The sequence below is a fragment of the Mauremys mutica genome, chromosome 7 (assembly GCF_020497125.1).
Source record: "Mauremys mutica isolate MM-2020 ecotype Southern chromosome 7, ASM2049712v1, whole genome shotgun sequence".
Taxonomy (NCBI): domain Eukaryota; kingdom Metazoa; phylum Chordata; order Testudines; family Geoemydidae; genus Mauremys; species Mauremys mutica.
In genome coordinates this window covers 61,626,707-61,652,036 of record NC_059078.1, presented here as the reverse complement: position 1 = coordinate 61,652,036, position 25,330 = coordinate 61,626,707, and the positions used below count along the sequence as shown (strand labels likewise).

At 46.4% G+C, this 25,330-nt stretch overlaps 2 protein-coding genes across 6 annotated transcripts in view; one reads left to right on the top strand and one right to left on the bottom strand.

Annotated features, from left to right (window-relative positions):
- Positions 1–25,330, bottom strand: part of WDFY4 (WDFY family member 4) — a 285,705-nt gene that overhangs the window by 55,354 nt on the left and 205,021 nt on the right. For all 3 annotated transcript variants that reach the window (XM_045025801.1, XM_045025800.1, XM_045025802.1), the window contains 5 exons: positions 21,438–21,586; positions 18,888–19,008; positions 16,922–17,007; positions 15,758–15,820; positions 360–402 (listed from right to left, as the gene is read on the bottom strand). In XM_045025801.1, coding sequence (XP_044881736.1) covers positions 360–402; positions 15,758–15,820; positions 16,922–17,007; positions 18,888–19,008; positions 21,438–21,586 — 462 coding nt within the window. The remainder of the gene's footprint in view (positions 1–359; positions 403–15,757; positions 15,821–16,921; positions 17,008–18,887; positions 19,009–21,437; positions 21,587–25,330) is intronic.
- On the top strand, positions 2,909–12,111 carry LRRC18 (leucine rich repeat containing 18). Of its 3 annotated transcripts, XM_045025811.1 has the most exons (3): positions 2,909–3,048; positions 4,998–5,158; positions 11,170–12,111. In XM_045025811.1, exon 3 carries the CDS (start codon positions 11,270–11,272, stop codon positions 12,038–12,040), a length of 771 nt encoding a protein of 256 aa, XP_044881746.1. In that variant the 5' UTR covers positions 2,909–3,048; positions 4,998–5,158; positions 11,170–11,269; the 3' UTR covers positions 12,041–12,111. The 3 variants fall into 3 exon arrangements, with proteins under 3 accessions (XP_044881746.1, XP_044881747.1, XP_044881748.1); XM_045025812.1 differs by lacking the exon at positions 4,998–5,158; XM_045025813.1 differs by lacking the exons at positions 2,909–3,048; positions 4,998–5,158 and adding an exon at positions 5,182–5,485.

Genomic DNA, 25,330 nt, shown 5'->3' with positions numbered 1-25,330 from the left:
ACTAGAGTGGCCATCTTAGGCATCACTGCAGCAAAGAACTAATGTCCGAGGTCCATCTAGCCTAGTGTCCTGTCTCCAACAGTGGCCAGCACCAGCTGCTTCAGAGGAAGGTGCAAGGAACCTGCAATAACCCAGTGTGGGCTAATCTGCACCCCATGAAGGGTCTCACCCCAATCCCAAATAGTGAGAGATTGACTCTAAGTCATGCAGGATGAAGTTTGTCTTTTTAGCAGTATTGTTGGGGTTCCTGGTACACTGCAGTAGGGCAGAGAGAGTTGGTCCATCCTTTTCTTTCCTCTCCTAGCTACTGGCATGGTTTTACTTATCAGAGAGTTAGCCAGAGATGTGTCTACATTTACCTGCCACTTCTGGAGCATCGTCTTTTCCCCTCCCGTGTTCTTCCTGCATGAAACAAAGTTTTTATTGTCACCATGTGCTTCAAAACCACTGGAGAATGACTAAGAAATTACATTAGTATTCCAATCCCTCCCCTGCACCCCAACTTCCTTTGAATAGGCTTTTCTCATTAACAAAGTCTATTTCCCAATCAATCTTCATATAAAATTTCTGCTTTCCCACCTCAGTCACTTTGGACCTAGAGCAGTTCTGAAAAAATGGTTGCCAGGTTTGTGGTTTTTGTATTATTTTTAATAATGGGAAAAGTATATTTTCCCCCCTCCTTGTTCTCTTCACTCTCATAAATGCTCAGCAACTTTTGTTCATTTTTTTTTTAAAATAGCCCTGAAGAAGATTACAAGTTGAGGAAATTTCAGCCCAAAAGGTGAAAGCATCAAGAGTTCTGAGCAAATTAAAACAAGGCATAGAATATATTTAAATAGTGGGGAGCTACCAAAACCAAGTATTTTGTTTAGTAGTAGTGCCCTCAAACCTCTTACCTTGGGCTATGCTCTTGTTAAATCCAAAAAATTAAATAGGGTAGTGTCTGGCTGGTTCTTGGACGGATGTCACCTGCCAAGGTGCTGCCGTGTGGTATTGCCAACTCAGTTGGGCAGCAGGGGCCTTTTCTTATGAGTACATTGCCCCAGCATGGTGACTTTCTCAGAGACAGAATTACTAACTCCCCAGAAATAAAATCATATGTTCTAGCTCAACTCCAGCTATGGGCTTGAAACAGGAATTATTGGGTGACGTTCTCCGGCCTGTGTTTCATGCAAGAGGTCAGAGTAGATTACTATAATGGTCCCTTCTGGCCATAAAATCAACGATCTAGGAGAAAACCTAGAATTTTCTACTTTCACCACCACTTTTTATTTAATGAATTATCAGGAATAAATCCTTGTAACATGACCCTAATGATTATATAATTGGAACCAAGCAATTTCTTTTGTCAAATAATTTATTCATCCTCCCTCCCTCCCCCGCAAAAATACAGCTTTGAATTGAATTTGTCAAATAGTTTTGGCAAAAGAAAAGAAAAGAAAAGAAAAGAAAAGAAAAGAAAAGAAAAAGAAAAATTAAAATTAAGTCACAATGTTTCATTTTTACATTTACTAAATGAAACATTTTGATTTTTGTTTCAAAATGGGGTTCTGTTAAAAAATAGCAAGATTTAATTACCAAAAAAGGTAAAAAACACTCAAAAATGAAATGAAACATTTTGTTCGGTGTGAAATGTATTTTTCCTTAGACTGAAAAATCAATTATTCACCCAACCCTCTCTCTGTCATTATCTTGCTGTATAATTTCTATTGGACAAGTTAATGTCTCAGAATAAGGATAAGTATTATTTGCCTGTTGCTTAGGCAATGTTTTTAGTGCAGATTATGGGTTAATCTCTTTGAACAAACAATAAAATCTAGGACTGATTCTGTCTCACGACCTAAAACTCATACACTTCTTTGTTTAGTTCCCCTGCGTGACCAGCCAATCATAGGTTAAGTTTATAGCAACCAGGCACGCAAACAACAAGTGTCATTCACATCTGATATGGGAGGATGGATCTTGGCTCTTTGCCCTAAAGACAAGAGGGTAAATGCTGCTCTCCGTTACATGGTGTAAATCAGGAGGGACTCCACTGACTACAATGGGATTACTTTGGATTTGAACCACTGATTCTGAGTAGAATTTGGCCCAGGAATTTAGGAATTCTAAAGTAGCAAATTGGGGTACTATAAACACCTGCCATTTGTCACGTTCCTATGTGTAGGTTTTGCAGTTTTGTGCATCGCCTTGGCTAGCACATTCTGGAAGGGAGGAAAGCAGACTATATGCTACGAGATGGGGAGAGGGGTTAAGGAGCTTGCCAATGGTCAGGTTATGAGGTTGTAGGGGGATTGGATTAGGGAGCCTGTCACGGAGGGATCAGGTTGGGTTTTAGCAGCTGACAGGCAGGATTGGATCAACCTGCTTCTCGTAGGGGTGGACGAGTTGGCAGGGGTGCACGGGCTGCTGGCATTAATCGAGGGTCCGTGGTGAACCCCTTGGTGGGGAATTCTGAAGGAGTTCTGCAACGTATGAACTTGCTGCACCCCTCAGTCCTTCAGAGTTTTAAAGAGGCACCACTCTATGGGGGAGATTAAAATATTAGATATTGCAATCAATTGGCCAAGTGTACATATATTTACATAGGTATACCACTGCCCTCTAGTGGATAGAAACAGAACTGTTGAGCTGTGTCTCACAGGCCCTATATTCCTAAAGCTAATGGGGATTCTCTGGGGGCCACTTAGACCTCTGCCTGCGTCACACAGTTCTAAGTGGTTGCTGCAGAATTTAAAGAGATTGAGGAGTCAGCCATGCTCATGGAGGTATTCAAGGGCAAGTCTAGATAGTCCCATCTCAGGCATATCCTGTTGGGATGTAGAGGGCTAGACTTGATAGCCCCTCCCAGTCTCAAAGATTCTGGAATTCTGTGCCAGAACATGATGACTCACAGAGGTCAGAACTTTGGCCACAGGCCTGGGATGGTCAAGACAATTCCTCCCCCTTCCCTGACCATCTTTCATCAAACAACGTGCCTCCAGCCAACATCTCCCCAGCTAACACAGCGCAGGCTGAGAGTAGATCAGCAGCAGCTACCACAGAGCAGTGAGTGCACTTAAAACAAAATCCAGGGCTAGTGCCAAAAAGGAAAGGGGGACAGGAGCTTTATAAACATAAATAGCTGAACTTTTCCGAGGGGGTGAGTTTACCTGGATTCAACAGAAGTGTCCATCTAGTGTATGCTATTTCTAGGGTGTTAACCACTGTAATATATGAGCACCATGTATGTCTGCTCACGATGATTTACCTTTGCCTGGGCCATCCATGGAGTGATTAATTAATCCCTATCCGATGAAGATCAGCGTGTGGCCTCACTCTAGTTACAGCCAGCCAGTGCTCTCTGTGCATTAGCGATGGGTAAAGCTCAAAAGGTTTCATCAAAGCCCTGGGGTAAAATTCTGCCCTTATTGAAGTCAATGGCAAAACTCCCACTGATTTCAGTAGGGCCAGGATTTCACTCCTGTTGTTTTTACTCAACTATCTGAAGTTCTAAAGTCTGCAAAACAGGGTAGGAATTCTGATAAGCAGCAGCTTCCTTGAGGAATTTCCAGTATTTACCTGCTCCGCATTGAGTTGAAAATACTCTATGAACAGACCTTTCCCTGGAATATCAACAATTCAGCTTCTGCTTCCTGCACCGACCAAGAAGAGTAGAGGTGCATGGAAATAATTGCTTTCTCTTTAAAGTTAGCCAGCTTTTCCTCAAGCCTTAGCAAGGTTCAGTTTAGGTGACATGAGGGTAGTGGTGAAAGGTTGCTGTTATTTGACTGTTCCAGTTTACCTGTTCCTGATATTCTTCCACCACTCCAACGATGGTGGGAAAATATGAAATATGTAAACAATAAGAATAAGAATTTAAAAGGTTGAACTTCTGTAGCACCTTCCACCTGAGTATCTTATAGTGTTTTATGAACATCAGTCAATTTAGCCTCCCAACCCTTCCCTGAGAGTTAGGGAAATATCATCCCTATTTGATAGGTGACAAGACTCTGGCTGTATTCCTGAGTTGGATAATGACTGCTCTGTGCCTCAGTTTACCTCTTCACAAAATGAGGGTCATGCTATAGATCCATCTCACAAGACTGTGGTGAGGCTTAACTCATTTTGGTCAGACTGTGCTGAGACCCCTGAGTGGTACAAAAGTATATCTTATATTTACAGAATGCCTTTGACACCACAGGCCTTTTACAAAAACTAATACAGGCATAGGGGTATCTTTTCCACTACTGAAATGTAGCATCCAGTGCAGAGAAGCACAGGCAGTCAAGTATACCGTGTACACCATAACGAGCAGTGGGATGCAGGCGGACTATATTCACCGGTGTTGGAACCTGGCAAGCACACCAGCGTTAACACTAAACCCAGTGTTTCATGCCCAGACCATCCTGGGATCTTTAATGATCACACGTTTCAAACAGCTCCCTGGTTTTACACCTCACGTGAAAGACAGCACCTCCGGCAGCCCCTTGCACAACATATTTAAATTACAGCTATTTCTTTTCCTCAGTGATTTGAAGCCATCATACCCGGCCACGGAAAGCACAAGCTTGTTACCCTAGGCCTAAGAGAAGAATTATGGTAAATTCACACGTCATAACAAGAGAAGCTCCCCCAGGGAGGCAGGGTGGAATGAATAACTCTGTTCCAAGGGGATCAGAGGCAGCTGCATACAGACAGCAGCTCATACCAACTGCTGCAGCATTGGGGTTACTTTGTGGTCATTTTCTGTGCCATGTGTACTCCCTGCTGTGTCTACTCGCCTAGCTGGGTTGCCATGGATCAACATAGGGGATGGTATCGTAAGTGTTGTAAGATCAGAACTACCCATTGCAAACAACTCCCACCTGCACTACAGCAGAGTCTGATGAAATGGCCAAATAACCGAAACCCACAGCTAACGCACCCAGCTAACAAACAGTTCAATTCCCTTCTCCTTTCCTAACCCAGTTGCAATGGTCTCCTTCTCTGCATAAATCCAAATCTGACATTTCCAGGACCTGCATGCTACTGAGTCCTTTCCGGCTCTCGTCTGAACCTGCATGTTGGAACAAAACATTATGCTAATGATCTCCAAGGACCTGGGATTCCGGTTGCTTAGGAACAAAAGTTTCACAGGCTGTGGAAGGAGAGTTGAATAGGGTGACACTGTAGCTGGGTAAGTTCTTAGAACACTTCTCCCCCACCCCCAACACACACACACAAACAATGATTTCTTGAAAGGTTGCCGTTTAAAAAAAAAAAAAAAAAGGAAGTCGGACTTTAGAATTTGCAGGCCTGCGGAAAGCAAATCTGCCCAGGCTTCCCCAGCACACTGAGGTTTTATTTACAAACTCGGGAGAAGGACTAATTCACTATTCAGAGAAGACTACACAGAAGACAACTGCACACTGACAGAGCATGGAAGCTCGTTCTGCTGCACAGACAAAGCAGGCAGCTTGCGATGTGTATGCGTCTGGCGTAGATGCTTCCTAGGTGCCAGCCGGTAAGATCTCATACTGCTCTATACAGCACCGTTGCAATTCCAGAGACTTGTTTAGATGACATATTCTTTACTTTTTTCTGGGGGGTGTCAATGTTTGTGCTGCAGGTTAACAGGGTTGTTCTGAAGCAGTGTGGAAAATTAAGGGAATTTAAAGGGAGCTGCAGTTCCTGCTTGCTAACAGGATCCATTTAATCTAAACCAGTCCCTGTTAGCAGAAACCATGTTTAAGGGAGTCAGTGAATTAATCTCTCCTTCATATTAAGTTGTAGCCGACAACAAGAAACAGTAAGCAGGAAAATGAATCCTACTATGATTTGCAGTACCTGCCAGCTAGTGCGCGAAGGGTATAATGCAAAACACAAACGGCACCTGGTTCGGCTTTTGATCGTGTATCAACCTCAGGTCAGTCTATAGGCCCAGTCACTGTAGTGTCTAGGCACAAAGCAAACAAAAGGTAGCTCTGAGCCACCAGATTTCTAGAGAATGGGCAGCTCAGTAGCTGATCTCTTGTATTTGGCAAGTCTAAGTTACAGCACACGAAAGGGAAAGATTTATCCATGGGCTCCATACCTCTATGGTTATTATTTACGTAGCACCAGCCACGTGATCCAGTTATGGATATGTCGCCTGCCCCAAGGAGATGAACTAAAATCAGCACAGGAAGGGGGATGGGAAGAGACCGAAGAAGATGGAAAGGAAGGAGTCCTTAAAGGCCTTGAAAGATATGTACAGCTGAGTGAGCCTAAGCACGGTCAAGTGGTAGCTAAGGTCAAAGGCGGCGCAGAGGGGCAGGGAGCAGAAATGCACCCCACGGGATTTGTGGGAGATGAAGGAGTCTTGGTGTAGAGGAGGAGTCACTGCCGCAGTCAGAGAAAGCGCATTTATTGAGCAAGCTCCGGAGACCAAGCCAGCACTGCGCTCAGGGAGCCTGATGCGGGAGGAGACTCTTAAGTGGGGAGACCTCTACGAAGTACTCTGTGGGAGGTGACTGGGCAGAGGGGCTGATTCCCCCAAGCGTTTTGCTGAGAAAGGGGAGACTGGGGATGGGGCAGCACAGAGATCATCAGGACCAAGAGAGGATCTGCATTCTCCCGGTGGCTGGCGACGGTTCAGCTCCCACTCACCCATCAGAGGGCTCTAAGCAGCTATGTCATATACCTGGCCCTGCACAGGTATGCAGGGACTGGGAAGGAACAAGGAGTCCCCACCCATTACACACCCTGCATCATAGTCCCAATGCTTCAGGGAGCATAAGGTCTTTCCCCTGCCTGCACCACACCAAAGGAGGCAGGGCCAAGGTTCTAACCTAAACACAAACCTTATGCATCAGTTGCATCCTGTGCACCACCGTTCTGCATGCAACAACGGGGAGATAGGTTTGACAACATAGAAGCACAACCACCCTAGGCAGTGCAGCTCCGCACCATCTGCCACTCAGCCCTGTGCCTTAAAGGCCCAATCTAGCCAGGGAGTATGGATAAACGGGGTTTTATGGTCAGGAGCTTCGTTGGCAAGTCAGCACCTCCAGCAGTGCTGCCTAGGCCCAAGTTCCACATTAACTCAGAGGGAGAACACAAAGGATGATCAAAGAAAGAAAGTTTGCTAAAAGAAAGTTCCGTCGTGTTCCCGATTCTTTGTTCAGGTGGCAGGGCATGAGTCTCCAGCCCGAACTCTCCAGCTCCTCCCTGGGAGTGTAATTGTGATATCGAATATTTATAATTAACAGCCACCACAGGCTGTCCCCTGCCATTCCTGAATTTTTAATGTCAATAGCTAAGGAGTTGGAGCCCTTTTATTCAGCTCGAACCAGACCCAGACGCGGCTAAACAAGCTCCCATTATCTCCAACCGCAGACCTGTGAAAGGCTGCTAATTAGTTTACCACGGGCGGAGAGGAAAGCTTTCCATCCCATTTGGGCTGCCTCCTCACCCCAGAACTTCGGAAGAGCTCTAATGCTCAGTCTTGCTGGTGGGCTCAGAAATCACAGTTGTTGTAAGTATGAAACCCAGCCATTACGTTACTACAAAGGAAACATCTCTCAGAGATTCCAGATGCTCCCTGGAGCTAGTTCCTGTGGTGGGGATGCACGCAGGGGAAGGAGGGGGCATATTGCCTTTTGATTGAAGCAATGATGGGCCATATTTTTTGAGATGCCTAAAGATGCAGATAGACACCTAAATACCTTTACAAATCTGAACCCAAGTACTACCCACGTTAACTCAGTGCGTGTCTTTGTCCCCCTCCGAATCACATAATGCGGTTCATGAGTCAGTTGCTGCCTTCCAGTGAATGCAGCTGGTTCTTTAGCTTGAGCAAGAGAGGCTTATGCATCCAGCCCTCAAAGTCACAAATTCAATCCCTACAAAGGACCCAGCCAAGGGCATCGATGCACAGGCACCCAGAAGCGTTAAACGGGATTCATTATTCAAGTAACAGCCCCAGCCACCTTGCTTTCCGCACTCTGGTTCCCTCTACTGTTCCGAAATAAGGATAGCACCCACTAACTCCTGCTCTAGCCAACCAGTATTAATGACAAGGGGCGGGGATACAGAGAGCCTCTTTGCCTGGGTGGGACTGGAACCCGGAGTCCAAGAGAACACTAGCACAGAACTCTGCAGCAGAGTCCACAGGCAGTGCCTGAAGGGGGGTTGCTAGCTGCATCTTTCATTGCAGTCTAAGGTGGGCCCTGCCCCACACAGCTCCTTGCTGCGCTGATTGAACCTGTCTTGTGCTAGCAGGAGGCTCGGAGATCTCCCATGTGGCTGGCACTGCTCCCCCTGCACAGTCAGGAGGGGATTTTGCCCTAATTCCTTACAGGAATCGGGTTTGGCTGTTAAAATCTCTTATTGTCAGGAGCAGCGTTCAGGCTGAATTAGTCTGGGGGTCAGACCCTGCCCGTAGCAATGCCTATGTAACACCACAGACGTCAGCAAACAGCTGTCACTGAGGGCAGCATCAGCCTCTCTCCATCCTCTCTTTTGGGCACCCTCCAACTACTCCCGTGATGGTGCAACAGAGAGAGGCCTCCAGGGCAGCTCCACAAAACTCTCCTCTGCTCAGACACCCAGGCAGGCAGTTTCCTAGCATGAGGGGGCAGCAATGCAGTAAGGACACAGGCCTGTCTTATCGGAAATCAAAATGGGAATAGAAGCCCAGCCCTAGAGGGGCAGGTTTGTCCTTGGCTGACTTGCTAATACCCTACTGCACAGCCATAGTGAGGGCTTTGCCATGGGGGTTGGGGAAGGATACCAGAGAGACAGCACTGACATCCTACACAGGATCCTGGGTGACCCCTTCTCCACAGCCCCTAAGGATCAGCTGGGTTGGGAAGCCACACTGCCTGCCTTCTCTGGAGGCCCTGAAAGCTCTCACCCTTGAGGGGATAATTTGAGGGAAACTTGAAAGGTCAACTTGAAAGTCCCCCTCCTAGAGCATCCAGGGTTCGGGTACCACCCCCTCCTAGCCTCTCCCCAGGACAGTGCAGCTTGGGCCCAGAGCTTGGACTCGGCAGTGTTATGAGTAACACAGGGAAGGATGAGGCCAAAATTCATCCCCTACAGTCAGTGGAGTGTCACTAGAGATGAACATGGCTCACTGTGGTTATCCTGACATCATCCCTTGCTCCCCTTGGAAATTAACTCCACCCCCTCCCTCCTGGGCTAACACCAATACATACACTTTGATTGCTGGGATATGGGAGACCAGAGTTTAAGTCCCTGCCCTGCCGTTTACTTCCTGTGTGACCGTGGGCAAGTCCCCTAGTCTCTCTGTGCCTCAGTTCCCCATCTGTACAATGGGGATAACATCCCTGCCGTAGCTCACAGGGGTGGGTAAAGATCCATGCAGTAAAGACTACCATGGTGGAGAAGCACAATAGATGGATAGAGTGATGGGTGTGTATGGGGCTAGACTGATAACGGCACTGAAATCTATCTAACAATATTAAAAATAAAAGTGGTCAAAAGATGCATTCAGCTCTCAGCAAGATTGAAACCTGGTGCTGTTTCCCAAACTTCCTGAAGAGTCTGTCTCACTTCTGAAGGCCTGGCAGGGCGCGGGTGACTAACGCAGATACCCTGCCTTTGCATTGTTTTGGGCTACGGCATATAATTGAAAGGAGCCGATATGTCTTATCTCCAGTCTGAGCTCCCTTTTGATGTACTTGCACATGATTAATGAGTAGCCAAAAAGCCTGAAGGGTTTGTAATGAAGCCTTTCTAATGGAGAAGTGTATTGTAGACAAATCCATATTGCTTCCCAAACAATCATTCATCAAAGCCGTGATTTGACTCTTTACAATTAAATGCAGGAGCACCCGGATCAGCTGGAGATTAGCCAGCTGTAACTTGTGCTCCTCTCAGCTTCCCAGCAGCTACAGTCACTGTCACTCCTTGCCAATGAATTCTCCTATTTCTTTTACTGCTGATGTGTATTGTTAGTTACCTTTGATGACCTCACCTACTAATGACATCCCTGCGATTGCAGTGTATTATTAGCCACCTAGGCCTCCATTCAGCAAAGCCCTGTCCTTTATTATGGGCTGGATTTTCAGAAGTGCTCCACAATTGGAGGTAGATGGATGTTCTGCCTTAGGGGTTTATACCACTGACCGTCACCATAGTATCTGGGTGGAGAGGTCTTTGGAAAATCTGCCCACCAGTGTCACAATAGGTACAGCCAAAGGTTTCCATTAACTCCAGTGGGCATTGGATCAGGCCTTATAAGGGTTTTATAACCGTTTCTGTTGCCCTTCTGTAGCATCGCCTCTCAGATGATCTCAAAGCATTTTGAACTGCTAGGACACTCTTTCCTGTGCTCCCTAGGGGTACGCTCTACCTGCAGCGTCCCTGCTGGGCAGTGCCATCTCTCTGCATACAGGAAGGGCAGCTGTGGGTGCTGTTTAGGGAACATAGGCACTCTTTTCTTTAAAAGTCTCTTTTATGGTCCCAAGGTAACAATTTCATTGTAAAGCATTAGATCAAATTGTGTCTAGACTTACGTTGGCTGTAGCACTGTTAAAATCAATGGAAACGGGAAGGTGTACAAAATAGAGCCGCATTTAGCTCTGTTATTATGTTTACTTTGATGACGACTCAAGGCCCCAGTTCAGCAAAGCTCTTACGCACGTGCCTAAAGTACATACGTGCTTTGCTGAACGGGGGCCTCGGGCCCAATCCTGGTCCCTCTGCCCAGCCTTTGTAACCAGGCTGCACTTAGGGAAGAAGGCACGGCTACACACTTGCTCTCTGAGGAGTATGGCCAGTTGGTCTCCAAAGCGTCTGATCTAATTAATACCTTTTTGGACGACGGGTTTTTGTGAGGTGAACAAGTGCCCCTTGGGGGCTGGACTGAGACCCACCACTTATTTCACACAGGCCACCAAAGAGCTAATGGGTGGCAATCATTTTTATCCCCTATCAGCACAGGCTGGACTGAAACCAGCACCCTGGTGGTGAAAGGTTCCAGAGTCCCCATACTCCATCAGTAAAACCCTGGGATACAACAGACCAGTGGTTCAAAACCTCCTCTGCACTGGGCCATAACCCCGACACCTATGTATGACACCCCTGGGAATCATGCCCTCCAGGTGGAGAACTCATGCCCCTAAGGGAAATGTTGTGACTTTAAAGAGTCCAGTGGTTATGTGTTAACTTCTAACAAGGTCACTTTTTATTCTGAACCAGGGTTTAACAGCAAGCAACCTTAGAAGATTTCACTTGCGCCCCTCCATCTGAATACTCCTTCCTGACATAATCTGACCCACTTCTCTTCCCCAGTGGAAAAATGGCCAAGGGGAAAGCAAAAGGCCCCAAAGGGAAAAAGGTCACCTTGAAAGTCGCCAAAAACTCCATCAAGATCACGTTTGATGGGAAACGCCGCCTTGACCTGAGCAAGATGGGCATCACCACCTTTCCTAAGTGCATCCTCAAGCTGGCTGATGTGGACGAGCTGGATCTGAGCAGGAACATGATCAAGAAAATCCCAGACTTCATCGAGAAGTTCCAAAACCTGCGCTGGCTGGACTTGCACAGCAACCAGATCGAGAAGCTGCCGGAGACGATCGGCATGCTCCAGAACCTCTTCTACCTCAACATCTGCAACAACAAGCTGACCGCCAAGAGCCTGCCAGTGGAGCTGAGCCAGCTGAAGAACCTGCGCACCCTCAACCTAGGTCTGAACCAGATCGACAACCTCCCCACTACCCTTGGGGCCCTGAAGGAGCTCCAGGAAGTGGGCCTCTTTGACAACTACCTGACAACCATCCCCAACAGTGTGGCAAAGCTCCCCAAGCTCAAGAAGATGAACGTGAAGAGGAACCCCTTCCCCCAGCCAACAGAGGAGGAACTGTTAATCGACACCATCAAGCGCATCGAAGCCCTGTACTTGGTGGATGAGAAAGACCTGTGTGGCCCCTGTCTGAAGAGGTGCCAGGAGGAGAGGGACAAGCTGAACAAGCTGAAGAACGCGGTGCCCACCTCTCTGAGGAAGCCAAACTTTTCTTCCCTCATGACACCCAACTCCACGGCAAAGGATAACCAAGCGGAGTGGCGGTGAAGGTGGCAGTGTCACAGAGTCTGTCCATCCGACACTTACAGCGTCCAGCCCAAACCAATAAACAGCTCTTCCCCTCACTGCAGTTTTCTTCATTTAAGGGTTTGCTCGGTCTCCAGTATCTACCAGTTTTGTACAAGATCATTCTGCATGGAGAAATCTTCCTAGCATCTTACGTCTTGAGAGTGCAGGCAAAGTTGGATTCTTTGTAATCCCACTCCATCTATCTTCTGGAGGCAGGGACTTTGTAGGGCTGAGGAGAAAGCAGAGTTGGCAAGCCTATCATGTGAAAGTGTCACAAATCTTTCTCCTTAGGAAAAATATAGCTGCCAGTGTGCTGCACAAGACAGCCCCTTGGATCTTCCTGGGGACTTGGGCTGTGGAAAATTTCCCCAATAGCACTTGGGCCCAGCAGGGATAAATCTCAGACCCTCCTGTTGCCATAGCACATGCCCCAAAAGCTGTGTCTAAAGGAGAATCTTCATTAGCTGTTAACAGTACAGGGCCTATGACACAGTTTCAATTCTGTCCAGCTGTGTCAGTACTGACCTCTGACACTAGTCAGATCATTACACTACTAGGAGTAATTTAGGTGTGAAACACAATGTATAATGATACACAATTCTGTCTCCTCGAGTGCAATCAAGGAGCCACATTTTTTGCTCAGACACACAAGCAGGTCCCACCGGCTTCAGTGTTGGATGCTGCATCCATGTATCAGGGAGCTGAAATATTTATCACAGACATCACAACTGGCCTCATTTCCCCTATGCCTGGCTTCCCCCTCCCCCATTCACTTCCAAGCTGTCACAAACTCACCTCTTCCCTAAGAGAGGGGGGCAGGAAATAACTCCCTTCTAGACCAAAGTGTCTTCTGGTCCTTCTTTAAGGTGCATTGTATAGGGCCCATAATCCAGGTCCCTCTCTTGCTCTGGCAATCTAGGGGTGGCAGCAGGTGAATTTACAATCTCACCCCTAGTCCCAGTTCTGGTGTCCCCATGGTGTGTTTCTCTCTCTCTCTCTCTCACGCACACACACACATTCACACACACACACGCTCTTTCACCTCTGCACACAAATTCATTTGCATTCCTTGTTGCACCTTTAGGGCATACCTACCGATGGCAGGAAGACCGTGACATACCGGTGCATTAGACTAGTAGATTATCAAAGCAGCCAAGCCAAACACCGACCTTGGACAAGGTGCTGGCTGGGGCCACAGCAACATATGGGAGGTGGCAGAGAGTTAAACATATTTAAATGAAGAATAAAATGGTGTGCGTGGGTTGCTGCTCAGCAGTCTAGTAACAGCCCATTCTGGAGGGAGTAAATTGGGACTCCTGGGTTCTACTCCCAACTCTGGGAGCGTTGTCTAGTGGTTAAGAGCACTTGACTGGGAGTGGGGACTCCTGGGTTCTATTCCCAGCTTTCCACTACTTTAATATGCTACATGAAACTGCACCTTTATGCCTCAGTTTTCCCAATTTAAAATGATTATTCTGTTCTCACAGGGTGTCGCAAAGTGTAATAATTTATAAAACCCTGCAAGATTCCCAGGTGGAGAGGGCTGCATGAGTAGCAGGCGATGCTACTATCTGATGAGTGTTCATTACACTATCATGCAGGAGCCAGGAGGGAAGAGTCTGGTCCCACTCCCCAGCTCGGCTGGGACAGCAAGGGCTGGGGATGCTGTAGAAGCAGTATGTCTATCCCGTGGGGAGGGAGGACTTTGTGCTCCTCGTGAGGGATCCCACCCTCCTACTCAGGAATGACACCAGCATGTGTGGAGAGACAATGAACACACAGAGTTCTTGGTCCTCCAGTTCCCAGAGCAGAACAGGTGATTATGTGGGCACTTACTAAAGAGAAGCATTTCCAGGTAGGAGGATGTTCTCTCTAATCCTTCACTTAAGCATGTGGAGTCTGGTGTCTGTCAGCTCACACTACAGCTGTGTCAAGAGATAGCTCTGTCAAGCTTCTATCCCCATTCCTCAGAGGGGACAATGTAGAAGAGATCTTCTCCCCTCAAGGGGATAACATTCCAGGCAGGTCCTCATGGGGACTAAAAACCCTTTGTGCTCAACTGTGCTTCCAAGATTCAGAATAGGCAGAATTAGGCTCCTTAAATCTCAGCAAAGATAAGGCCTAACACAAGTCATACCTCTCTCACCTACCCGTGAGCCCAACTCCAGCCCAAAGGTCATGAAGACGTGATCCAGGAGGGCTCGTAAAATTACTGACTGATGAGTGCTGGGTAAACATAGAATAAATCTATCCCTACGGCACCAGTCCTTGGGCTGTTTCGCTCTGTCTAGAGATATCAGTCACCCAGTACAGAGTGGAACGTGCTGCGCCATACTGACTCTAGGATCTTCTTTGGGTTTCTCAGAGACCCACATTAGTCACAACAGGGCTCAGCCTGGGCCGGAACTGGTGGTACTTGTCTTAAGCTGCCTTCTCGCTCTGGAGTGTCAGCTTTCAAGTCCAAAAAAGTAACTCTGTAACTGTAAACCTAAAACCAGTGATCTGAGAGTAACTAATGGAGACACCTATGTGAGCCTGACAAGGATGAGGGACGACTGCTCAGAGAGGCGCAACCTCTCTCATCTCAATGGGCTGCTGATGCTCGTGCCCCTTGGTGATCATTTACATCTCAACACTGTTAACTATTTGGGACCCTCCCACAACTTAAGAGTTGTTCTCATGGCTCTGCACTAGCTTCTGGTTCCCTTTCAGGAATAGCTTTAGCCATTTGCTGTGGTCTACAAAGCTCTGCATGGTCTGGGGCCCAGTGACCTGCATTAGAACCTGGGAAGAGGGCAAGCAGGAAGTAATGGAAGTGGCTCTTCCTGGGAGATTTCCAGCCCAAGCAATCTGGTGGGTTAAGAGAATCGTCCAAACTTCTGAGTGTTTATCTGAATCAAAAGGAGCTGCCAACCCATGGATACTGAAGATGCCAATTAGGAGCCTAAGGAAATATTCCTTGGGCATCCAGCTCAAGAGAAGTTCTGAGTACACAGGACCAGCACAGAATACTTGCTCAGTCACATCACTCTGTGCTTGGAAATCATAGAAGATTAGGGTTGGAAGGGACCTCAGGAGGTCATCTAGTCCAACCCCCTGCTCAAAGCAGGACCAATCCCCAGATTTTTACCCCAGTTCCCAAATAGCCCTCTCAAGGATTGAACTTGCAACCCTGGGTTTAGCAGGCCAATGCTCAAACCACTGAGCTATCCCTCCCCTCCACTTGACAAGGGGCAGCACATTGGGATCTCTACTGTAAAGCTGTTATAGTTGGTTCTGCAGCATCACTGTGCACTAGGCACATCTGTCACTGTCTGCTCTAACTGGCCACTAAAGAGGCCATTATGCAGCAGCATTATGGATTAGCTCTCCAACCTCACGTCGTCGACTGTCTGTTCCCTATTCTTCCCCACACTAACCATCTACATAAGAGTTTACCAATAAAGTCATATTAAGAAGATAATCATTATTAATTAACTATGGATAACAGCTACTTAATGCATCCCTCATGCCTTTGTAATGAAGATATTTTACAGCCGAATGCTTTGGGGAGATTTTGGGATGCCTCTGAACTCGAAATAGGCTTTAAAGGGAACAAAAAATGTCAATTTATAGTGTCCTTTGTTAAAGTAGAACAAAAATTACATTTATTGCAGACAACTATCAGAATGATTGGGAATGATTCCGGCTTATTACCTTATATTCAGGGACTCTTCAGTTATTCCTTTTGCCTTCAAAACAGGTTGCAACGAACAAAATCTAAACAGAGAGGAGAAAATAAATCAACATGGTCTTTAAAAGGGTTATTACCTATAATAATCACTGAGGTTTAATCCCAAATGATGCCAAAGCACTTTACAAACTGAGACCGCTTACATTCAGGACAGCACTTTAAGTCAGTGGGACATCTGCTATGTTTAAAGCCAAGTAGGCGCTTACATGCTGTCCTGGATAGGGATGGTCTTCAGCTTAAGTGCTTCCTGAATCGGAGCCTTGAACTGATATTCAGTCAACAAAGAAGCACTTAATCCATCACTAAAATGCAGCTGCTTCTGGGGTAGAATCTGGCTGCCGGTTAATTGCCAATGGCTATACTATGCAGCATTTTAAGGCAGGTTTCCCTATCTAACTGAAATAGCAAGGTGAATTTAGATAGGAAGAATGGTTCAGAACCTGCAGTTGTTATTTAGGCAAGGTTCCATTGGGCCTATGCATAGATTTTAAGGCCAGAAGGGATCATTATGATCGGCTAGATTAAATGATCATAATGATCAATCTAGGCCACAGAATTTCACCTGGGAATATCTGCATCATGAGTGTTTTGCCTTGGTAAGGACAGCCAAATTATACCCAATGTTATTACCAGAGTTGCAGTTTTGCCAGGCCATCGTGGTTAAATTAAAGTGGCTGATAGAAAGCAATGTGCAAATCATCCACTTTATACTCTAACGTCAGCAAGGGAAAACGCCACCAGGACAAGGCAGCTATAAAAGAAAAGCCTTCTCTCCTAGATAAAAGCGCCACTGTTTAAAAAGTCATGTCAGCTCTATTTATGCCAAAGATTTAAAGTGAAGGCCAGAGAACCAAACTCATCTTATGTACCTAATACTAAAAAATCATAAGCAATGCTCCAAAAAATTTACAGCTCAGCAAGGGAAAAATGACATTGGCCAGGAGAAATTATGTTTTTCATGCTTAAATGGAAGCATCCAAAGACCCAGGAGCTGCAATTTTAGAGTGAACCCTTAGGGTCGCTGTTTGGGAGACACATGGGAATGGAGGGGAATGGTGCCGCAAGCGTAAAACAATACCAGCTGCTGTGACCTTGGTGCTAATATGCCAGACTGAAGCAGTAATTACCTCTTAAAGGCTTTATTCCTGTCGCTGTCGTGGAAGACGAGAAACTTGGAATAGCCGTTTTTGAAGAATATTTCCAAGGCGATCTCCTGTAAGGATAAACCATTTGCACCGTGGAGACCCCTGGAGCCAGGGGTGAGCATAGCAGAGAGAAACGTATTGTTTGCCCAATTTTACAGGGTTTTCAGCACTAAGGGCCAGATTTTGTAATGAGCTCTGTGCGGGTGGGATCACAAGGGGTGACTTTCACAATATAACCAGCCTATGAAGGGTGACTTGCACAATATAACCAGCCCAATGTGCAAGATCCAACGGGCTGGAGAAAGTTCAAGAAGCAAACGCAACCTCCAAACTTTTGGCCCATCAGCTAGTTAAAACAGGTCTTTTACCAAGCATGTTCACTCCTTCCTTAACTCTGAATCAAGCTCAAAGGAAAACCTATGAGACATCTCCTCTAAATTGGGTGGGTTTTAAGCTATTCTTTAGTGAAGCTTTTAGTGATTAAAGTTGCTGTCTCCCCCCCACCATGATACTGACAATTTGTTTATAAACCTATTATTTATGCTGGGCCAAATCAATTTATTTTTTCCAATTGCTCTAGTAAAAGCATTAATATTATTTATTATCTCCACTGCAATAGCACCTATGAGCCCACTGTGTGAGGTGCTGTACACACACAGAGAACAGACAGCCCCTGCCCCCAAGTGCTTACAATCTAAGTATAAGACAAGAGGCAATAGGAAAGCAGTGATTGCAATAAACAACTCACAAATGCTCTATGGCAAGTTAAGGGTCTGATTCTGAAAGGACTTCTGGTGAGATTCTCATTGCAAGGTCAAGGCTAAAACAGACTGAACTGAATGGGCAACCTTGATGTATTTCTACTAAAGGCAAAGGAGTTGCAGCCATAATGACTGGAGCCAGTGTTTTTTTTTTTTTTTGGCTGAATAGTAAATTTATGAAAAAATGCATTGGGGGAGGGGAGGGCACTAAGAGTATTCCTACATTCGGGTTGAATCTGGCTAGAAGTTTTGTCTGAAAAAAAAATTAAATGATTTCAAAATAAAACATTTTGACATTCCGAAACAGAATGCGGTTCTGTTGAGAAATGTAGCTAATTAAAAGAAATAGGTGAAAAACACTTGAAAAACAGCCTGCAAGGAAATGAAAAGTGGGGGAAAAATCATTTTTGGGTCACACAAAATGATTAGTTCTACTCTAATTATTTTTTCATTTTGACCATAAAATAAAATAAAATAAAATCCTGAAAAGATTCTGTTTCAGTTCGAACCAAACCAATTTTTTTTTCATATTTTTTGAGTCGTTCCCCAAATGGAAAAATCCATTATTCACTCAGCTCTAGTAGAGGTTCAGGTTCACTAGCTGAAAAGTTATCCCACAAGAGTAGGAGCAACAGAGCTCTGTGTTTTCCTTCTTTGGGTGTGTATGGGAGCTGAGCACTATTGAAAATGGGTCCACTTGTTTAGGAGCTTAAATCAGGATTTAATGGACTGATTTGAGGCACCTATTTTTGGAAATCTTGGCCTCAATTATAAGGGACACGTCTCCATAGCAATTCTTCCCTGGTAATACTTATTCAGTTCCTGAGAAGTCATACAGTGGAATAACAGGGCTAATGCTTTGGTGAGCAGGGACAGAAGTTTCCAACATCCACAGATAGCAAAGCAGAGATGGGGACAAGAGCAGTACTGTGGGAGTGGAGAAAGTCCAATCCTTAGGCGTTATAATGCAAATAGTTCCTGGCAGAGGCAGTGGCGGGGGTCACGTACCCCCCCCCCCCAAGATATGCTGTTTGGCTTGTACTGAGCATGCTCAGTAACACTGCTGAAGCCAGCTGCCTTCACTCTGCCCCCACTATTGGCAGGTAGGGGTCATCTCTGGTTCCTGGTCATATTTTACCACTTTTCTTGCAGCTGTTTCCCAAACAACATGGCGTATTGACACCTACCTGTAGAAGAAAGCGCATCAGATGTATCTCTTTAATGTCACTGTACGCATAACGGGAACATGCCTGATCTCCCATGCCTTGCTCTTTGTGGCATAAGCTGAAAATAAATGGATCGGTGATGCTGAAAGAGGTAAAAACAGAAATGTGTTTGAGATGGACAAGAACAAGCAAGGCCTTTGCAACAAACATGCTGGATGTGAGGAAAGCCTCGGGCATAACCCTATGCACAGCCACCACCACGTAGTCTTGGAATACCCTCCATTAATGCACAAATGGCTTTATGTACGTTTCTACAGAGCCTGGTATCCTAGAAGGTCTGTGATGTCAGCCAGAGCATGGAAGGTTTCAAACACCCTGAAGGCAATTTCATCCTGGATCCTGAAACAAAGAGGGAGCTAGTGGAGCGTGAAGGTCCGTTTGGTGTGATCATGCTTTTTAGGACATGCAAGTGGACAGCAGCAGCATTCTGTACATGCTGTCTCAAAAGCAGTGACACAAAAAAAGTCCACAGAGAAAGGATTTGCAGTAGTCGAGGTGGGAGGAGATGGAGGTCTGGATGAAGTAGAGCTATGGCCAGGGGATGTTGTTGATCACAAAGGGCTGCATTGTGATATCTTTACCCCCATTTGGTAGTACCTTACTTCTCAGATAGTCCCTTTGACTTGAAAGGGTCTTCACATATTACTCAGTGTGAGGAGAGGTATAATAACTGGGTCCAAAATGATCATGTCCTTTAAAAGAAATCCAGTGAAAGCATGAGACAGTGTTTTCCCAGAAGCCGATCTGGTCACTACTTGATTCACCCAATCATACGAACTCATCCGATCACTAACATTTTATCCAGTAGGAAGTGGATGTAAAGCAGTGACCATCGATGCACAGTCAATGAGTAAAAACAATGAGTTACTCACTTCCCAGTGGACTCTGAGCACAAACACCCCCATATGCATCCACAGAGCATGAGCAGAAAGCCAGCCTACAAACCCATTTTCAATATTGATCATTTTCAATAAAACAAGAATCGTAAAAACAGGGTCAGTGTGCCAAGTATTAATTATGATCCCTTCAGCCTTGGAGAAAGAAATAGGAACTTATCAACCAATGAACCAAAAGACTCTTCTAAAGAATGTTCCATATGAATAAAAGATGGGAGAGATGAAGAAGGAAATACCAACAACACTTAATGACACCAGAAAAAGAGAATAATTTCCATCTGTAATGGGGCTGTGTCTTCCTATCTCTCTCTATATGCTTAGCACATTTCGGGTGATGCTGTAATATAAATAATAGCCATATCCAATAAAGCAACTCTAATTGCTAAGTACTCCTCACTTTAAACGATGTTTGGAAAATGCTTGTTACTGATAAGCAGGTAAAGGTCAATACAGCTGAAGGTGGAAGTCCCTTTCAGCTCAGTCTGTGATATTCTTACTCACACTGAGCAGTAAGTACCTTATTGTCAAGTAGTGCCATCGATTGTGGTGATACTACTCATGGCACAAGTAAGGCCTATTCAACAGGAGCAAGGGTATCGCAATCCAGCCCCATGTAATCCAGGTAATTGAGGCACTATCCTTGGCTTTATGTCCTGTTGAGGCATCTGAAATAAACAAGGGTGTCTTTCCATGCTGTCCCAAGGCTGGGGGTGGAGGCAGATGCTGGAATGTGGTCCCTGAGTGGCTTCCAACAGAACTCATCTGTGGCTGTTTGCAGGACTCCAAGTCCTTCCTTTTAAGATTCTGTCATTCCTGTCCATTTTTCCTTTCTCTGGATCCATATGGGTCAGGGGGTTTATTCCTGAGTCAAGACCTTACTGCACTGTATTACGTAGAGAGCCCTCTGCCTTTGTGGGCTAGGAGCACAGGAAGATACCACGTGGCTAGCTGCCAGCCTCTCTCCGAAGGGTCATAGCTGTGGAGGCTGTGCAGGAAACCTCAGTCTGTATTGCAGCCCTGGCTCACGCTCCTCTCCTCCTGCCGGTTGGTCTCTCTGTCACAGGTCTGTCTCACCTTCAGCCCACAGATGGAGGTGCTATTATTAAGAATGGCAGGAGTGATGTGGATGAAATCAGACCCCTCCCCCCCCACACACATGAACCTTTACTCAAAGCTCAAGCTGCGCCTTCAGGCCTCACAAAAGTTTGGTTCATTTTTCTCACCCACTTCCATTTTTGCAGCTGCCTTTCTTCTTCTGGGTTCCAGCTGGGACCAGACGTGAGAAAGTGGGTTCCCATGAGCCATTCCCGATGGGTCAAAAGCAGGAAGCAATGGAAGCATTCAGCTCCAGAAGTCCTGTCTCAGGCCACATTTGGAGCAGCATTCTGACTTTGGGGTGCTTCTCCACACTGACCAGAACCTCCAGCCCCTTTGGCCATTTGTCCCTCCCTAATGATTAGAAGCACCTTTGCAGCTGGAAGGAAAGCACAGTGGGCCATACTCGGTGCTGATGCACACCCTGTGCAGCTCTCTGAAGTCAAAGGGTTCCCAAAGCCCGGCTGCATCACTTCTGAGCTTGGCCAAGCGTGCCTGCAGGAAGGGAAGAATGACTCACCTGGACAAGCAGTGCTTGGTGCAATAAATCTCTTCAAACTGGGAGAGGACAAAGTGCTCGCAGATGTAAAAGTGCTCTTTGCCAAGGAGAAGCACCCCTTCTGATGCCAGGTGCCCTTGCACAATCACCACGGAGTATCTAAATGTAACCTAACATGGAAGGAAGGAAGAGATGAAGCCAGAACTTGGTAATACACTTTATCTGTATTGTATGCTGCCTATCTAGTTACCAGTCAGGTCCCCAGGCTGTAGCATCTGAGCACCTCGCAAACGTTAATCTAGCCTCACAGCACCCCTATGGGGCAGGGAAGTGTGACCCTCTGCTAAGGCAAAGAGAGTTGAAATGACTTGCCCACAGTCACCAGGGCAGGCTCCAGGCACCAGCTAAGGAAGCAGGTGCTTGGGGCGGCCAATACAAAGGGGAGGCACTCTATCCGGTATTGGGGCGGCCCGTCCAGGTCTTCGGCGAGAATTCGGCGGCAGGTCCTTCAGTCCCCCTCTTTCTCTTTGTGCTGCCGCCGAAGTGCCGCGAAGAGGAAGAGAGGGAGTGAAAGACCCGCCGCTGAACTGCTGCCGAAGAATGGAGCAGCACGATTGAGTTGCCGCCGAAGTGCAGCCGGTATTTTTTTTTCACCGCTTGGGGATGCAGAAAACCTGGAGCCGGCCCTGGCAGTCACACAGGCATATCTCATGATTCTCTGAACTACAGGAGTCAAAGCCTTAGCCACGAGGACATCCTTCCACTATGAACCAACTCAGCATTTATACCTGGGGGGAGGAGGGGGACACACAAAGATGTGCTGGTGGAAGGCTTCAGAAAGGATAGTCTGAAGCCTGCAGTCTTCTGTTTATCCACTGAACAGATATGGCACAAGCTGCATCAATGCAAGCTTCCCCAGTGTTCCTCACCCCTAACCTAGCAGATTCCTTTCTGGGAATCAGAAGGGAAGCGAGTCTGCCTGGCTCACTCATTCCGTGGTCTCCCTCCTGGGACTGTCAATCAGCGGGGCAGGTAGCGCATGTTGTCGTGCTGGTTTCTATGGCCTGGATACAGGACCGGCTCAGGCTTTTTTGCTGCCCCAAGCGGTGAAGGAAAAAAAAAAAGCCGCGATGGGTGGCACTTCGGGGGCAGCTCAACCGCGCCACTTCATTCCTCAGCGGAAATTCGGTGGCGGGTCCTTTGGTCCAAGAGGGACCCGCCGCCGAATTGCTGCCGAAGACCCGGCTGTGCCGCCCCTTCCCATTGGCCCCCCCCAAGCACTTGCTTTGTTCACTGTTGCCTGGAGTCGGCCCTGCTTGGATAATTGCCCATTGGGAGCTGACTTGAGACCAATTCATTTCTCTCAGGCCTCCCAACAGCAATCAGATGGTAATAAGTCATAGTCAGCACCAAGGTGCCATTTGGCCCGCCATGTGCTCAGAGGCCTGGCAGGAACACCGGACAGACAAACCAAATGAGGTTTCCAAACAGCAACCTGGTGGGAAAAGCCTCCATGTCAAATGAATTCTTGTGGAGCACCTACAGGTCAATGACCCATGAGCAATGAGCTATGGCAAGAAAATGAGGTTCTGTATGTCCCCAGATTTGGGGCCAGCTGATTTCAATGACCCCTGCCATGAACCTGACCAAGAACCACTGATGCAAAGGGTAATTAGCCTTCTCTTTAACTAACACACAAACACACACCATTCACACAGATGGGAACTCCACACAGAAAGCCCCCAGGAAACCGCTGAGGTTATCCATCCTTTTTGTTTGTAAAAGGATCTTTATTCACATTACTCTGTTGAGAAAAACCAGACACTCCTGTTTGGATCCCCGTGAAACACATATCTCAAAAAGCACTGCCTTGGGATTCCAGGGAGCAATGAATGACCTGGGAAAGCAGTTGATATTTCAGATATTTATCCCAATATTATCCAAGCTATATGGCTGGCTGAGCCAGGAAACCCAGGATGGAAAGCCAGGGAGCCCAGCCTCTCTTGCATCTGAGCTTCTTTGGCCTGTGTTATACAGGTTAGATTAGAGCACTGACACTCAGACCACAGGGCTTCAGGAGCCAAATTAGTAATCAGCATTACCCATAAGAGCCACAGTCATGTGAATTCATTGTTTCATTTACTGTAGTGCTATAGATTCATATTTAAACAGTATGACAGGGGAAATATTTAGTTTATATTATGTGTGTGTGTGTGTGTATATATATATATATATATATATAATTCTCACAGCAAGATGACTGACCAAGCATTATTATTTTATCAACTATAATTGGTTAATAACAGTAAAAGCATCCCGATTGGTTAATAATGAAATCACCCAGAGTTTTAATATCATGTGCTGCAAAGAGCCACAGGAGACACATTAAAGAGCCACTTGCGACACCCAAGCCTCAGTCTGAGTATCACTGGATTAGATTATCACAGTGGTCCCTTCTGGCCTTAGGATCTATGGGAGTCCAGTCTCATCACATTTAAAATGCCTTGGTTTGAGGTCAGTTCTAGAAAGGGCAAACGTTTTGTGTTTTGTTTTGAACCAATTCACTCCGGTGCTGGAACAGTTTGTATAGTGGGGGTGCGGAGAGCCATTGAATCAAGCTGTAAACCCTGTATATGATGGAAACCACTTCAAGCCAGTGGGTGCAGCAGAACCCCTAGCACCCCTAGTTCCAGCACCTATGGTCCACTCTCAATTTTACTAGAGCTGGCCCTGACCCACAACCTCACATACTCCAGAAGGCCTGTAATCCAGATCTGGATTGCAAAATTTTGCAACACAAACCCGTCCTGAATCGGAATGAGAGACGGCCAGCACAGAGTGCAATTGGATCTGAAATGGATGTAGGTGAGGGGACATGTTCAGAAACCTTCAGAACTGCTTTTGGGAGAGCTTCTGCCATTTGGGGTCCAGTGTCCCAAGATCAGGTCTTATGAGATTTTCACCTCCTTGTCCCAAATGTCATGAAACTGATTTGTAAGATTTCATCCACATGCAGAATGGGCCTGGAAATAGCACTGGTATTGGCAGGCCAATGGAATTCCCATCCTGATATGGACAAGGTACACAGATTAGGCCTGGCTCTCCTAAACCTGGATGCTCCTAGGTTTTTCCCTGCAGGGCCTCTCTGCCTCCACACCTAGTTCCCTTGGCCTCAGAGACACACATTCCTGGTACCCACCTAGCAGCATGAGTCAGAAGAAATAGCTCTGCATCTTTGAAGGTGCTCTGACCTAACATTAGGGTGAGTCAGTGGAAGAGCCCAGCATTCCTGTGTGGGACCCTGCAATCTGTTACAAGACCTTTTCCATTTCTGGATTCAACACAGAACCAAATTTGTATGGGTGGGTGAAGATCCAGCAATGGAAATCCAACCTCTCCTCTCTCCACAACCACCAAAGGGAATATGAGCATCTGGGTGGAGCTCATCTTTCATTTGAATGCCTATATTCCACAGGTTTTTGTTCATTTGTTAGTTTGTTTTTAGAGGGACACCATAGAGCTGGTGAATTCCTGTACTGAACAAGAAGCCATTTTAACATAATCTCTTTCTTCTGCGAGGCTGGGCTTCTCATCTGGATGTCTGAAGCTGGGAAGAGAGGCTCTCATGGCCACTGGGGTGAATGAGGTTAGTGGTACACAGGGCTAAAGATACCTTTTTCTCAGATACGATTCAATCACAGAAGTCCTTTCCTCTGTGCAGGGCTAAGCTAAGGTTACAGCTACTTTACCTAATTACCTTCCCTTCACTCCATCCAGCACAGCCAGTACCCCAAACTCTTTCCTCCTCTGATACAGACTTCATACAACTCCCAGTCCTGAATCACTTTGCAAGGAAAACTTGTTATCAACCTACCTCTGGAGCTACTGATTCCATTATACACCCTTTGCATCTC

Bases quoted from the DNA above. Each gene is read 5' to 3' on its own strand.
- LRRC18 (XM_045025812.1), top strand. From the start codon at position 11,270: ATGGCCAAGGGGAAAGCAAAAGGCCCCAAAGGGAAAAAGGTCACCTTG.